We start from the raw sequence: 13,564 nt of genomic DNA, 5'->3' as shown, positions 1-13,564 counted from the left end.
CTGCTAATTTCGCCTCTTTCCCTGCCTTCTTATAACACTCAAATTCAAGCTCAAAAGCAAATATGGACACAAAAATAAGATGAAATAGGAACACTAGTAACTCTAATTCGGAAAGATTGTTGCTTTATTAGTAGATAATTTAGTAAAGAAAAATAAAGAACAGAAATTATTCAGATTTGCTTCCTGTAGTGTTATATTGATTATATTAGTGCGCCTATTGCAATGATAAACAAGATATTAGTCAAATTAGAGCAACAATATCTTATAATTCGACATGATTAACATTTTTCTATCAAAGCAATAGTATCTCTTATTTGCTCGATAAATTAAATGATAACTTGACATGATTAGTATTCTTTTTAATAATATTCGTACCGTGTGAATTTTATACTAATTTTTAATAAGAGATATGGAATTCAAGTTTGAAAGATAATAATAGATGAAAAAAAAGAAGAAGAAAAGAAATAGGAAAACTAGTTCCATCTTGCTCAAACGATTTTTGAAACCCAAGAATAACCCTAAAAATCTTTTTAGAGACTCCATCTAAGGAGCAAGCATTTGGGGCCCGTTTGGCTATTCAAATTTGATGCCATTAGCCTACGCAGCCCCCCGTTATTCTCTCTTCTCTTTCACCATCTCTGTTGTGGTCTTCTCATGACCACGTTCACCTATGACTCAACCCAACAACAATACTCCTCCATTTTCTAACTCATCCCGCGACATCTTAATGAACTCTTCTCACTGTTATTATCCTCAGTTTCACCACTCGAAATGTTAAAGACCCTTAAACCCAGGCGTTTTTCTCATCTGGGCCGTCTTCAATTTTCTTCAGTACCCGAAATTAGTGAACAATTTGATTCCTTACATACAGGAGAGAAAAAGAAATTCTCTTTCATTATTTCAAAGGTTTCTGAAATTTTGTCTAATCCGCGAATGCAATGGAAGACAAGCAGAGAGCTTGAATCCTTGAGCTCCAAATTAAGACCACGCCACGTGGCGAAACTCGTTGAGATCCATGAAAATACTGAGGTAGCTTTGCAGTTTTTTTATTGGGTTTCTAAGAGGCATTTTTACAAACACGATATGAGCTGTTATGTTTCGATGTTAAATAGGCTTGTTTTTGATAAGAAATTTGCTCCTGCTGATCATGTGAGGATTTTAATGATCAAATCTTGTAGGAATGAGGAGGAAATGAAATGGGTTATTGAGTATTTAAGTGAACTTAGCAGAAAAGGTCTTGGGTTCAGTTTGTATAGCTTTAATACTTTGTTGATTCAGTTGGGTAAGTTTGACTTGGTTGAGGCAGCTAAGAGTGCTTATCAAGAAATCATGAGTAACGGAATGGAACCGAGTTTATTGACTTTTAACACAATGATAAATATATTGTGCAAGAAAGGGAGAGTTCAGGAGGCCATGTTGATAATGAGTCATATTTATCAGCGCGATCTGAGTCCTGATGTATTTACATATACATCTTTGATTCTTGGGCATTGTAGGAACAAGGATTTGGATGCAGCGTTTATGGTGTTTGATAGGATGGTTCAAGATGGAATAGATCCGAATGCAGCAACTTATACTACTCTTATAAATGGACTCTGCACGGAGGAGAGAGTTGATGAGGCTTTGGGTATGCTTGAGGAGATGATTGAGAAAGGCATTGAACCCACTGTGTATACATACACAGTTCCAGTTAGTTCCTTGTGTGCAGTTGGACGGGAGAAGGAGGCTGTTGATCTTGTAGTGAGCATGAGAAAGAGGGGATGTGAACCGAATGTCCAGACATATACAGCTCTAATTAGCGGGCTGTCTCAATCTGGCCACCTTGAAGTGGCGATTGGATTGTACCACAACATGATTAGAAAAGGTTTGCTCCCAACTATAATTACATTCAATGTATTGATAAATGAATTATGTGGAGCAAGAAAAGTTGGTAATGCTTTTAGAATTTTCCGTTGGATGGAAGCACATGGATATGTACCCAACACTATAACTTGCAATATACTTATCCATGGATTATGCTTGATTGGGAATATTGAAAGGGCAATGGTTCTACTCACTGAAATGCTAAAGGTGGGTCCGGCTCCTACAGTGATTACTTATAATACCCTCATTAACGGCTACCTTCAACGAGGCTTTCTCAACAATGCTGCGAGACTGCTGGATTTGATGAAGAATAATGGATGTAAACCTGATGAATGGACTTACGCAGAACTTGTTTCTGGTTTCTGCAAGAGGGGCAAGCTTGACTCGGCTTCAGCTCTCTTCCAGGAAATGATAAAGCATGGTCTAAGTCCAAACCAGGTCAACTATACAGCTTTAATTGATGGTCTTTCCAAGGAAGGGAAAGTGGACGATGCACTCGCATTACTTAAAAGGATGGAAGAGAGTGGTTGCAGTCCAGGCATTGAAACATACAATGCTATTATAAATGGTTTGTCCAAACAAAATAGGCTTTTGGAAGCAGAGAGACTTTGTAATAAGATTGCAGAAAGTGGACTGCTCCCAAATGTCATCACCTACTCAACTTTGATTGACGGGCTTTGTAGGAATGGGGGGACTCAACTTGCATTTAAGATTTTCCATGATATGCAGAGAAGAAATTGCACGCCTAACCTGTATACTTACAGTTCACTTATCTATGGTTTATGTCTTGAAGGCCAGGCTGATAAGGCAGAGATCTTACTCAGAGAAATGGAGAAAAAAGGATTAGCTCCTGATTATGTGACATATACTTCACTAATTGATGGTTTTGTAGCATTGGGTAGGCTAGATCATGCGTTATCACTTCTTCGCCAGATGGTTGATAAGGGCTGTGAACCAAATTATAGAACCTTTGGTGTCTTGTTGAAAGGATTGCAACAGGAGTGTCAGTTGATTTCAGGGGAGGTTGCCATCCAGCATGAAACAGTGTATAGTAGCACAGCTTGCAAGAAGGATGTTAGTTTTGAACTGTTATGTACTCTCCTAGATAGAATGTCTGAAATTGGTTGTGAGCCAAATGCAGGCACATACTGTACTTTAGTTCTTGGCCTTTCTAGAGAAGGTAAAACTGCTGAGGCAGACCAGTTGATAAAACATATGAGAGAGAAGGGCTTCAGTCCTACTAGTGCAGTAAATTGCTCTCTTATAGTTTCTTACTGCAAGAATCTGAAAATGGACGCCGCTATGGAAATATTTGATTCATTGATTCTACAAGGTTTTCGGCCTCCTTTGTCAATTTATCAATCACTCATTTGTGCTCTCTGTAGAAAAAGCCGACTAAAAGAAGTTGAAGTTTTATTTGAAAACATGCTTGGGAAACAGTGGAACGGTGATGAGATTGTTTGGACCATTCTGATTGATGGTTTACTGAAGGAGAGAGAATCTGAATTGTGCATGAAGCTTCTTCATGTCATGGAGTCCAAGAGCTGCACTATTAGTTTCCAGACATATGTTATCTTGGCAAGAGAATTGTCTAAACTAGATGGTTAAATGATGCAAGTCAAATGAATTTTTTGAGGTGCAATTGATCTGCAGCTCCACTAATCAGAAATAGGTAAGTTTATTTTTCATCTAACAATATAGCCTCTCATGTATGGTTGCTTCAACTACTTTCTCTGTAGCTTGTTTGAAGAGGAAGCTAAGCAGAAAAAAATCTTCTGTTTCAGAAGCTGCTCCTCAAATGCGAGTAAGCTGAGTTCTGGCTGAGCTTCATGTTGAAGGAGCTGACCTTTGCAGGTCAAATGAGAAGGTGCGTGAGATTGACTTTTAAAACTTTGTTTTCTCTTGCCTAAGTTTGCTTATTATAGTAAAATTAAACAAACAAAGCGGCTTTTGGGGGGAATAGTTGAAGCAGTACAATATATTGGTTCTTTCTTTTTTTGAGAAGGATATATTGGTTCTTTCTTTTGAAGTCATTTTTAAGTATCTAGATTAGTATACACTTTCTTGCCATCTGTGATTATACAGCATTTATACGTCAGTTCCAGCATGATAGTCAGTTATAATAGCTATGTTAACTTTCGGGTTTTTTTTTGTTTGTAAAATTTCAAAAAAAATCTCTCTGTTCTGTTGTGATTGGTTATACATGCTTGCTTGAGCCGAGGGTCTATCGGAAACAACCTCTCTACCTGCACAAGGTAGGGTAAGGCTGCATACACACTACTCTCCCCAGATCCCACTTGTGGAATTATATTGGGTATGTGGTTGTTTCAATTTTGGGACTTCTGAAGTTACCAGTTTCAAAAAAAAAAAATTGGGACTTCTGACATCATTTGCTTGGAAAAATAATCTATTCAGACATTTGTATGAATAGTTGGTGCATGTTCATTAGGAATAATCCTCTTTCTAAAATAGGAAGAAAGATTTAATGCAGTTTATCAAAATGAGATGAACATTCAACACCAAGCAGTGAAAGATTCAAATATTACAAATCGTGAAGAATCTTCAGTTAGCGAAATGGAAGGAGCGTGTATGAATTGATGGTACATTGTAGTAGACTAGTAGTAACAGATAATTAAGTTCATTCCTTATCCACAAAACAAAAGCTCCTTCCTTAGTTCCTTATGCTTTCAGAATCTCAGATACTTAGTCATCAAGCGTTCTGCCATCAGAGAAGATAGTTCATCTAGGATTAATAGCCTTAAAGATTATCAATTACCCTGACAACAAACAGCAGCAGCAGTCTGATATTCATGTATCCGAACATAGTAGTGTTTTCATATTAACCTCTTGATACAAATAATCAGAATAGGCAGTTGTCTTTTGCAATCTTTGCATCGGGTTCACTCCCATTGATGGTTGATCACATAAACAATGAAAAGGAAAAAGGTATATAAATTTCCACTGCCACCCCCACCACATTCGTGCTTCTTAATGAAGTTTAAGTGAAGCATGACATAAGAATAAGATAATCTGCCTTTTCATGCTCAATACAACGGAAAAAACTGAAGAAGAAACTTCTTCTCCCTTGATCATAAAACCCTTTATATTTGGTGTGTCTCATACTTTCGCTCAAAGTTTATGAGTAGCGGTGAATCTCTAAAGGTCTCACTCCCTTTTATTCTAAGAATCAGCTTGTTTAGTATGGAACTAAATCATTTAGAAGGAAAGCGGCTATTTTATGAGGAAGGAAGTTTCAGTTTCCATGATTATTCTCTCGTTTCTAGATTGAATGTTAAATCTCAGCAATTTACGCCCCTAGTGACTCCTGGAGGTAGTGGAGGAAAATGTGTCAAACAGTACTTTCTTTTTATAAGGTAAGATATAACAGAACAAATGTGTCAAGCAGTATAAGGCTCCTTTTTTTTATTTTTTTAAATGGAGCAGTATAAGGCTTTCTTGTTCAGTATCAAATCGATTTCACTGCAGATTACATAGAAGTTGAATGCTCTTGAATGTTTAGTTGCAAGTATTTCAAATCACGATGAGATAGGCTGGCTGAAATAGGATAACTACATTTATACTAGACAGCTCCATAATGCTCTTTCAAAATGTATTTGCCAACACCTGTATTTAACTTTTTATTGCGGTATGAGAATCTTCAAAGATATCAAGTTTTTCTTGTGTATGTGAACCCTAATCCACATGATTATCATCCGGGAGAGTGGTTCAACTGAGCTGCTTTTCAGAGAAATAAAGATTCCCATTTATCAATCTGGGGCTGTGAGGCAGTCTAAGCTGTGGTGAACCTTCGCTAGATTGAAGTCTGAAGGGTTCATTTTGGACATCTGATTGTGTGGACAACCTTAGATGATAAGGAGTGCTAGATCAATATTCGACTTTTCACTGAGGTCAGAGGTCCTGGAAGTGAGAAGGACAGAGCAAAGGATTTTCACAGTCAAGTCTCTCTCTCTCACAGGTTACTGAGAAGGGCGGGACAGGGACTTTCTGTAGTCCTTAGTATAGCACCAAGGGTGCAAATAAAACTTTTAAGGGCTTGTATGGTGCGAGAGGTAAGGGATAATTAATCCGGAGATTAAATTTGAAATGAGTTTATCCCACGTTTGATTGGGATAAGATCGTGGTATAACTAATCTCGGAATTAGTTATCCGTAATAACTAATCCCGAAATAACTAATCCCGGGATAACTAATCCTGCTTTGACTTGTTTCCCAACCTAACGACCCCTAAGTCTTTGTTTGTTTGGCAGCTAGGGGCGCCATCTTTGCTACCAAAAATCTGAGGAAGAGAAAGATCACTCATCAGTTGGTGTTATATGTGTAAGAGATAAGGGAAAGATGTGATCCACTTATTGTTGCACTGACAGTTTCTATGGCCGTCGATACAATTCGGAACCTGTTTGATACGAAATAGGTAATATTGGCAACTGTTAAAGCCTTGTTTTTAAGTCGAGCAGTTAGAAGGAAGAGAAAGGAAAGGCTGAGTTACCCGGTACTTATGCTGGTGGAAGGTAGCAGGTACCTGATAGAACGGTCGAGGTGTCCGCAAATTGACCCGACACCAATGTCATCCAAAAAAATAAAGAGAGAAGGAAAGAGCTTGGACTCTACAATTTGGAGCCTGTTTGGTATTGACTAGGTAATGACAGCAACTGAAAGGCTTGTTTATTAGTTGGGCAACTAGTAGGAAGAGAATGAAAAGAGCTTATGGAAGTTGCTTACTTAACACTCATGACGTTTGGAGAGAAAGGAATCAGAAGTTGCTTATTTAAAACTCATGACGTTTGGAGAGGAAGGAATCAGACTTTCGAAGAGATTGGAAGTTCATTATTTATAGCAGAGGGTCACTGCTCTTATTTTGTGAAAAACTGGAGTACCTTTGGGATCCTATTTATTGTAGGTGATCCAGTGTTTTTGAGAGCGCGAAGCGCAAAAAAGCGACAGGGGCTCGCCTCGCTTCAAAAGCGAAGCGCACGCTTCATTGAAGTGAAGCGCAATTCTTAAAATACATATAATATATATAATAATTAATTTATAAACTGAAATGCACATTAAAAAAATCAAATAAACTAAAATATAACACACACACACACACACACACATATATATATATATATATATAATAATTAATTTTATAAACTTAAATACACATTAAAAAATCAAATAAACTGAAAAATATAACACATATATATAATAAGTAATTCTATAAACTAAAATACATATTAAAATTAAGAAGAATAAAAGGGGAAAAAGAAAAAAACAGCGCCTGCCCTAGCTGTGCAGACGCTGGAGGAGAAAAAGTGAAAAAGAGAAGAGAAGTAGAAGAAGGAAAAAAGAAGGAAAAAGAAAGAAAAAAAGGGCAGACGCTGGACGGGAACAAGAAGAAGAAAGAAAAAAATGAGAAGAAGAAAAATTACCTGGATTGGATGGAGGAAGTTGAAACCCTAGCAGCAGCAATGTCGATCGAAGAAGAGAGAAATGATCAATTTTGGTCTTAGGGGTCTGTTTTGTATAATAAAAAAAACAGTCCCAAACTTTTTTTTTATTTGTAAAAAAGGCCCCTCTTAACAGAAGCGAGCGCTTCGTCGCTTCTGTCTCTTCATCGCTTCGTCGCTTCTTCAACTGAAGCGCACGCTTCACCTGGTCGAGTTGCCTCGGGCTGGGAAAAACGATGGCTGGTCGCTTCGCGCTTAAAGCGACGAAGCGATCTCTTTTTCAAACACTGAGATGATCGGATACTCCTCATAGGAAGTCTTATTTTCTCCAGATACCAACCTTTTCTGTACCACTTTTATTTGGGGGTTTCACTTTTACTTAAATAGAAACTTGATTTATCTAGAATTTTTGGATCTCCACAAGAAAATTAGCTTTAGTTAACAAAATTATGTCCTTTTCTCTATTAATTAGCCTAGAAAGATTATGGTTCACTCATTATAATAACAATACTATTGTATTGACAACAACTACAGTAGTAACAGGAAGGAATAATCACCCTTTACTTATATTATCCATGAATTGACTTGAGAACTCAAAATGAAGAACTTCTAATTTAGTGCAAAGGAGCCGTAGTGGTAAAAGGAGGAGAAGAGAAGGGAGCACGGAAATTTTTAATCTGAATAGCAGGAAAAGAACTTGCACATGGAACAAAAAAAATGAAGCCTTTCGTCTCTTCGTCTATAAAGTTGTTTGCTCTACTGTATCTTGTTGTTTTTCATTTCCATTTCTCTCCTGGTGCTTCAAAGCCCCTCTTGCTTTGCCTTCCTTATAGACATGAATGTTGATGAGAAGAAATAGATATTTTTGGTAGTTGGGAATGTAAAGGGAAAGGAGATGTAAGTAATTGGCTTGTGGAAATGATTAACTTCCATTGTACATAGTCTTGCCTGTATATCTATTTCTGTATATGTTCCCCCGCTATTAGAATGGAACCTAGCATGGAGATCAAGGAAAGCCAGTATTAATACAACTAGGTAACTGTTGCTTATCAAAAGAATAAAATAAAAATAGGACTAGGTAACTTAGACATCTAGGGGACCTCTTGACTTTTCTTAAAGGTGCCCCAGTTCGTACTTCACTGATCCAAAAACTTGGAGCGATGCTTATGGAAATAGGAAAAAGAAAAAAGAGATGTGAAGGCAAAATTTTAAAATAAATGGAGAACATCTGAATGAGCTTTTCAATTTGCACATTCTATTTGTATCTTTGAGGGCTAGGCTAGGACCCTTTCTATCCTCCTCATCCTTCTTTGCGTTGATGTAAAACTTGATATATATGTAAACAGAAGATCAACAACTCTTCTCTGTGGCCTGATATCTTTTGGTGTCGGGATGGAAATTAATCAGGGTTTAATTTTATTCTTTGTGTTCTACTGCAGGATCCATTCTGATAGCTGTCAATTCTCACCTGCTTATGGCATTTTTCATGTCCAGCGGAGTAGGAATCAAGCCTCAAGGCATCGACTAGAGCAGCCATATTGATTCTTTGACACATATACCTCGGTCCAAAGGTTCATTCTTTTCTCTTCTTTCTTCTCTAATACTAGATTCATGTAAATTTTAGAGTGTAGTTCCATTTTTTGAATTAACATGGAGGTATAACAGGAGCAGTTTGATGTACATAGATCCTGCTTAGCTTCAGAAATCTTTGTCAATTGATGAACATTTACTTTGTCATTGTATTTATGATTTCGAGTTGAGCAGGATGCTGTTTGTACTTGTATTGATTTAGACATAGTTACAGCTAATAAGATATGTACACACAAAAGTTTTTTGGGTTTTATTTTTGCTAATGGCGGTGTCTGGATCTACTTGCGTGCACTAGGGCTGTTCATTCGGATCGGATATTCGAAATCCGAACCGATCCATTCAATTTCGGATTTCGGATTGGATCGGATTTCGGATTGTGTTTATTAAAATTCGGATTTCGGATCGGATTCGGATTGGTATATTTTAATCCGATCCGATCCGAAATCCGAAATTATTGGGCAATGTATAAATAGTACACTTTAATTTCCGATAGTCAGTACTTCCTTTACATCTTCCTCCAAGTTATTACCTTTACAATTGCTAGATTTAGCTATATTGGCACCATAGTACTTTCATAATTGCATAAACATGAATTTTTCTTAATGTATTGCCTCGTTTACAAAGAAAATATACATATTAGTTTGCAACTTTGAGCATAATAATACGATCTGAAATCCGATCCGACCCAACTTTAAAATTCGATCCGATCCGATATAATTCGGATGGGATTCGGATTGCATTTTCTAGAATTCGAAATCCGAATCCGAAATGTGCTAAATCTGATCCGATCCGTTCACAGCCCTAGCGTGCACCTTGAGTATTATCTCACGTCGGGTTACATTCAATGTGTTTATTCAACACTTATCAGATGCCAAATATTTGAGATGATATGATGAATACAACTTGTGTGACATGATAAGGTTCTGATGGATATAAAAAAAAACTAAACAAAGTGGAATCCAAAAAAGAAAAAAAAAGAAAAAAGAAAAGTGAAGAAGTTTCTGTAACTTTGTTGACCTACGTGGAAATAGTACCAACAGAATGCGTGGCTCAAAGAGGTCCAAATCATGCATGCCAAATCTTGTCTTATATTACGAATATATATTGTCGCTACTGAATGAGCATTTTATGAATTTTATTCTTTAGTATTTGGAGCCATCTCAACTTTCAGTGCCATATCATTTATTCGTTTTACTTAATACTGCTGTATGCATCATACAAGCATCATATGATATGGGTACATTATTGGATTTCTGTTATCTTCTACCAATACAAGTATCGATTGGGGGTGGAGCAATAACGAACGCCATTCGCCGGATAACTATATAGTATATATGTTATATAGGTTAGATATTACTTTTTATACATATATATTAAATCTTGAATACTCTTAGCAAAATTATTGGCTTCTCCACTGGTACTGGATAGATCTGTCCACCGAAACTAAGGTAGATGGAAAAAAATTACTTAATCTCTGCTTTTGATGATTTTCATCCCCTTTTATTGACCATTTAGACCCTGCCCTTGAATGCTATTTCTGACTAATACATTGATGTTCCTTTAGATTCATGTTTTGTTTGGTTTTTTCTTTATCTCTGGGAAGTTCTAGTAATGTTTGGTTGGATTCTCCCCACATTAGGAAAACGAAAATGAGAAAGGGAAAGTTCATTCACACCAACAAAAACTCCATAAAAGATGACCACTACAATATTTGTCTTTATTGCATGGCTTTCTCCTCCCCTATTCAAAAATTTGGATGTTGAAATCATAAGACATAATTAATAAAACAAACAATGCCTCAACAAAAATATATAAAAAAAACATACCGACGTAACAATACCTAACCCTTTATTCCTTCAAACACAATATTCCAAGTACTACATACATCATATTTGGACATTTCTTCTCACCATTTTCCTCTTCTAAAAAGTCCTCCTGCCTTCTACTCACATCAAAACAGCCTAAAAAAAACACCCGGTACACTAAGCTCCCGCTATGCGCGGGGTCCGAGGAAGGGTCGGACCACAAGAGTCTATTGTGCGCAGCTTTACTCTGCATTTCTGCAAGAGGTTATTTCCACGACTTGAACCCGTGACGTCCTGGTCACATGACAACAACTTTACCAGTTACGCCAAGACTCCCCTTCCAAATCAAAACAGCCTACCTTAACATAATCATTCTAAACATTTCTTTTTGGATTTTCTTCCTTAGTCGCCTGATTCTTGCCTCCTTAATACGTCATTTCTGAAATTTCAATAAACCAACACAAAAAAACTTAGCCATTCTCCTATATATATATGCACAAACTAAGGCAAAATCAACATAAGTATTCACATTTTGAAGCTGTTCTTGATCTCTAGACTTTTTCCCCTCTATATATCCATTTTGTTTAAAGCAGTCTTTCGATCGATGGAAAGGCCGAATAATGATACTAATAATATTGCAGGTCCTTCAATTGCATTATTACAAGAAAGATTCAGACAATTGGAAAAAGCAAGAGAACAAAGAGAAGACAAGACACTCAAATTGTTCCCAGAACCTCAGGTGATGAATATTTCAACCAAGAATTGTATTCCTGCACAGAATCAAGAATTACAACATGATGAAATGGTAATTTTTCCATCTGAAAAGGATCATCTTTCACTTGGACTTAGCTTGAATAACAGCAATCAAACAGGTTTTAGAGCTATGAAGACGCGAACTTTTTGGTCAGGTTTTAGTGCAAACCGTATATTTGAAAACTCTGATGTTGATACCTCTCTTCATTTATAAGACAGCCTGGTGCACAAGGTATTTTGCGTTCATGTAGGGTCCGGGACGTGCTGCATCTCAAGGGGTGTGATGTAGACAGCCTACCCTAATTCAAGCATTAGTGGCTGCTTTCACGGCTCGAATCCGTAACTTATAGGTCACAAGGAAACGACTTTACAGTTGCTCCAAGACTTGCCTTTGCCTCTTTTCATTTATAGGCATATCATAATTTTTTGTCAGATTTTTATTTCATTTTTACTTGTTCTCCCGACTGTAAAAAAAAATATCATTGTTCAAGCTCTCCTGATCCCTATGTAATCACGTTTCCTTAATTCGTTTTTCAAGAATCTGGGATATTTTATTTTTTTGGTCAACAAAATCTGGGAATTGAATTGTATGTAGTAACATTTCCGATCCTGTCTGTATATTTATATAACCAAGATGAAGAGAATATAAGTAAATCATGGAATTCACATCAAGTTTGATCTTGATGAGAAAAAACAAAAACTACATGATATGGGTACGTTAAAGGGCAAAGATCACTCCCGTGGCTGAAACTGTTTACATCTGATAGCCACAATAGTCATAAATTTTGTATATTTTTTGTATATAACATACAAAAACGTATATATATACAAAAAATCTATATTTTTTGCTATTATTTTGAGAGCAACAATGCAGTGTTATTTTCCTTGGACTGTTGTTAAATGTTAGGCCCATTACCAATAATATTTAAGATAATGGGCTCGGGATGATCACTTGAACAGGGCGAGATTGATCGATCAACATAAAAAAGACAGTATCTTGAAATCCTAAGCAAAAGCTCAAATGATACAAATGAATAATGAATACTGTCTAGACTCTTTTCATATGCAAGGAAATGCTTTTTAGTGTGCTTCAAATGTTAGATAGACAGTTCATATACCTGCCTGTCTCCATTATATTGTCACTGTACAAAACAAGTTGTTGACTAGGTCTATCTCTTCCATTTCAACTTTATTTGGTAGATCTTTCTCAAAATAAATTGGAGGTTTTCCACCTGCTCCTTACGTTCAGTTCATATGAAGTTAGGGGCATTTGCATCTATACCCGCTTTTTGGGTCACGTTTTAAATTGTGCCCGCTTTGCAGAAAAAATTGCAAGCGTACCCACTTTTTCGCGTAACTTCAGCATACAGGGCTGAAGTAGCAAAGGCAATCACGCAAAACTTCAGCATTCTAGTAGACGGGCCTGAAGTAGCAAGTGTGCTGAACCAAGTGTGCTGAAATTTTTGTTTGTAATTGCTGAACTTAAGTATAGTAGCTGAAGTTTTGTTCTCTATTTGCTGAAGTTTTTGTTTGTAATTGCTGAAGTTTTTGTTTTTGTAACTGGCGAACTTCAGCTCTAGAGCTGAAGTTTTTGATTTGTAACTGGCGAGCTTCAGCTCTAGAGCTGAAGTTTTTGTTTTTGTAACTGGCGAACTTCAGCTCTAGAGCTGAAGTTTTTGTTTTGTAACTGGCAAACTTCAGCTCTAGAGCTGAAGTTTTTGTTTGTAACCGGCGAACTGCAACCTTCTTAGAGTTGAAGTTTTAACTGACTTTCCATATGATTCGATGTCAATTTGGTTTGATTGGATTGCCTCCTTCAAATGGTGTTAACTTGATATTCAAAGACAGTATCATTTAAACATAGAAGCTAGGAAGTTTCTCTGTTGGATACTTTTCCACTACCACTGGTTGCCTATTTAATTTCTTCTCATTTATTTATTCATGTTTAACCTTTTTCAGTCCTATTGACTTACTGTGGGTCTTGAATACCTTGTTTTTCTCAGGTCTTTTGGAATTATAGAACAGTTTGACAGCATCACCAAAAAATATTTGGTAAGGAAGCTTTGAATTTCTTCTAATGGAACTATCGGATTGAGGGCGG

At 36.7% G+C, this 13,564-nt stretch overlaps 1 protein-coding gene across 3 annotated transcripts; it reads left to right on the top strand.

Moving 5' to 3' along the window:
- Positions 1 to 457: 457 nt before the first annotated feature.
- Positions 458 to 12,073, top strand: LOC109215651 (pentatricopeptide repeat-containing protein At5g65560-like). 3 transcript variants are annotated; one of them, XM_019379756.1, is made up of 4 exons: positions 458 to 3,535; positions 3,648 to 3,730; positions 8,755 to 8,886; positions 11,352 to 12,073. In XM_019379756.1, exon 1 carries the CDS (start codon positions 772 to 774, stop codon positions 3,469 to 3,471), a length of 2,700 nt encoding a protein of 899 aa, XP_019235301.1. In that variant the 5' UTR covers positions 458 to 771; the 3' UTR covers positions 3,472 to 3,535; positions 3,648 to 3,730; positions 8,755 to 8,886; positions 11,352 to 12,073. The 3 variants fall into 3 exon arrangements, with proteins under 3 accessions (XP_019235301.1, XP_019235300.1, XP_019235302.1); XM_019379755.1 differs by lacking the exon at positions 11,352 to 12,073 and having other exon boundaries at positions 8,755 to 9,155; XM_019379757.1 differs by lacking the exon at positions 11,352 to 12,073 and having other exon boundaries at positions 3,603 to 3,730; positions 8,755 to 9,155.
- Positions 12,074 to 13,564: the final 1,491 nt, after the last annotated feature.

The sequence above is a fragment of the Nicotiana attenuata genome, unplaced genomic scaffold, assembly GCF_001879085.1.
Source record: "Nicotiana attenuata strain UT unplaced genomic scaffold, NIATTr2, whole genome shotgun sequence".
Classification (NCBI taxonomy): domain Eukaryota; kingdom Viridiplantae; phylum Streptophyta; class Magnoliopsida; order Solanales; family Solanaceae; genus Nicotiana; species Nicotiana attenuata.
Note: the sequence above shows the minus strand (reverse complement) of the source record. Positions and strands in the feature narration are given on the sequence as shown.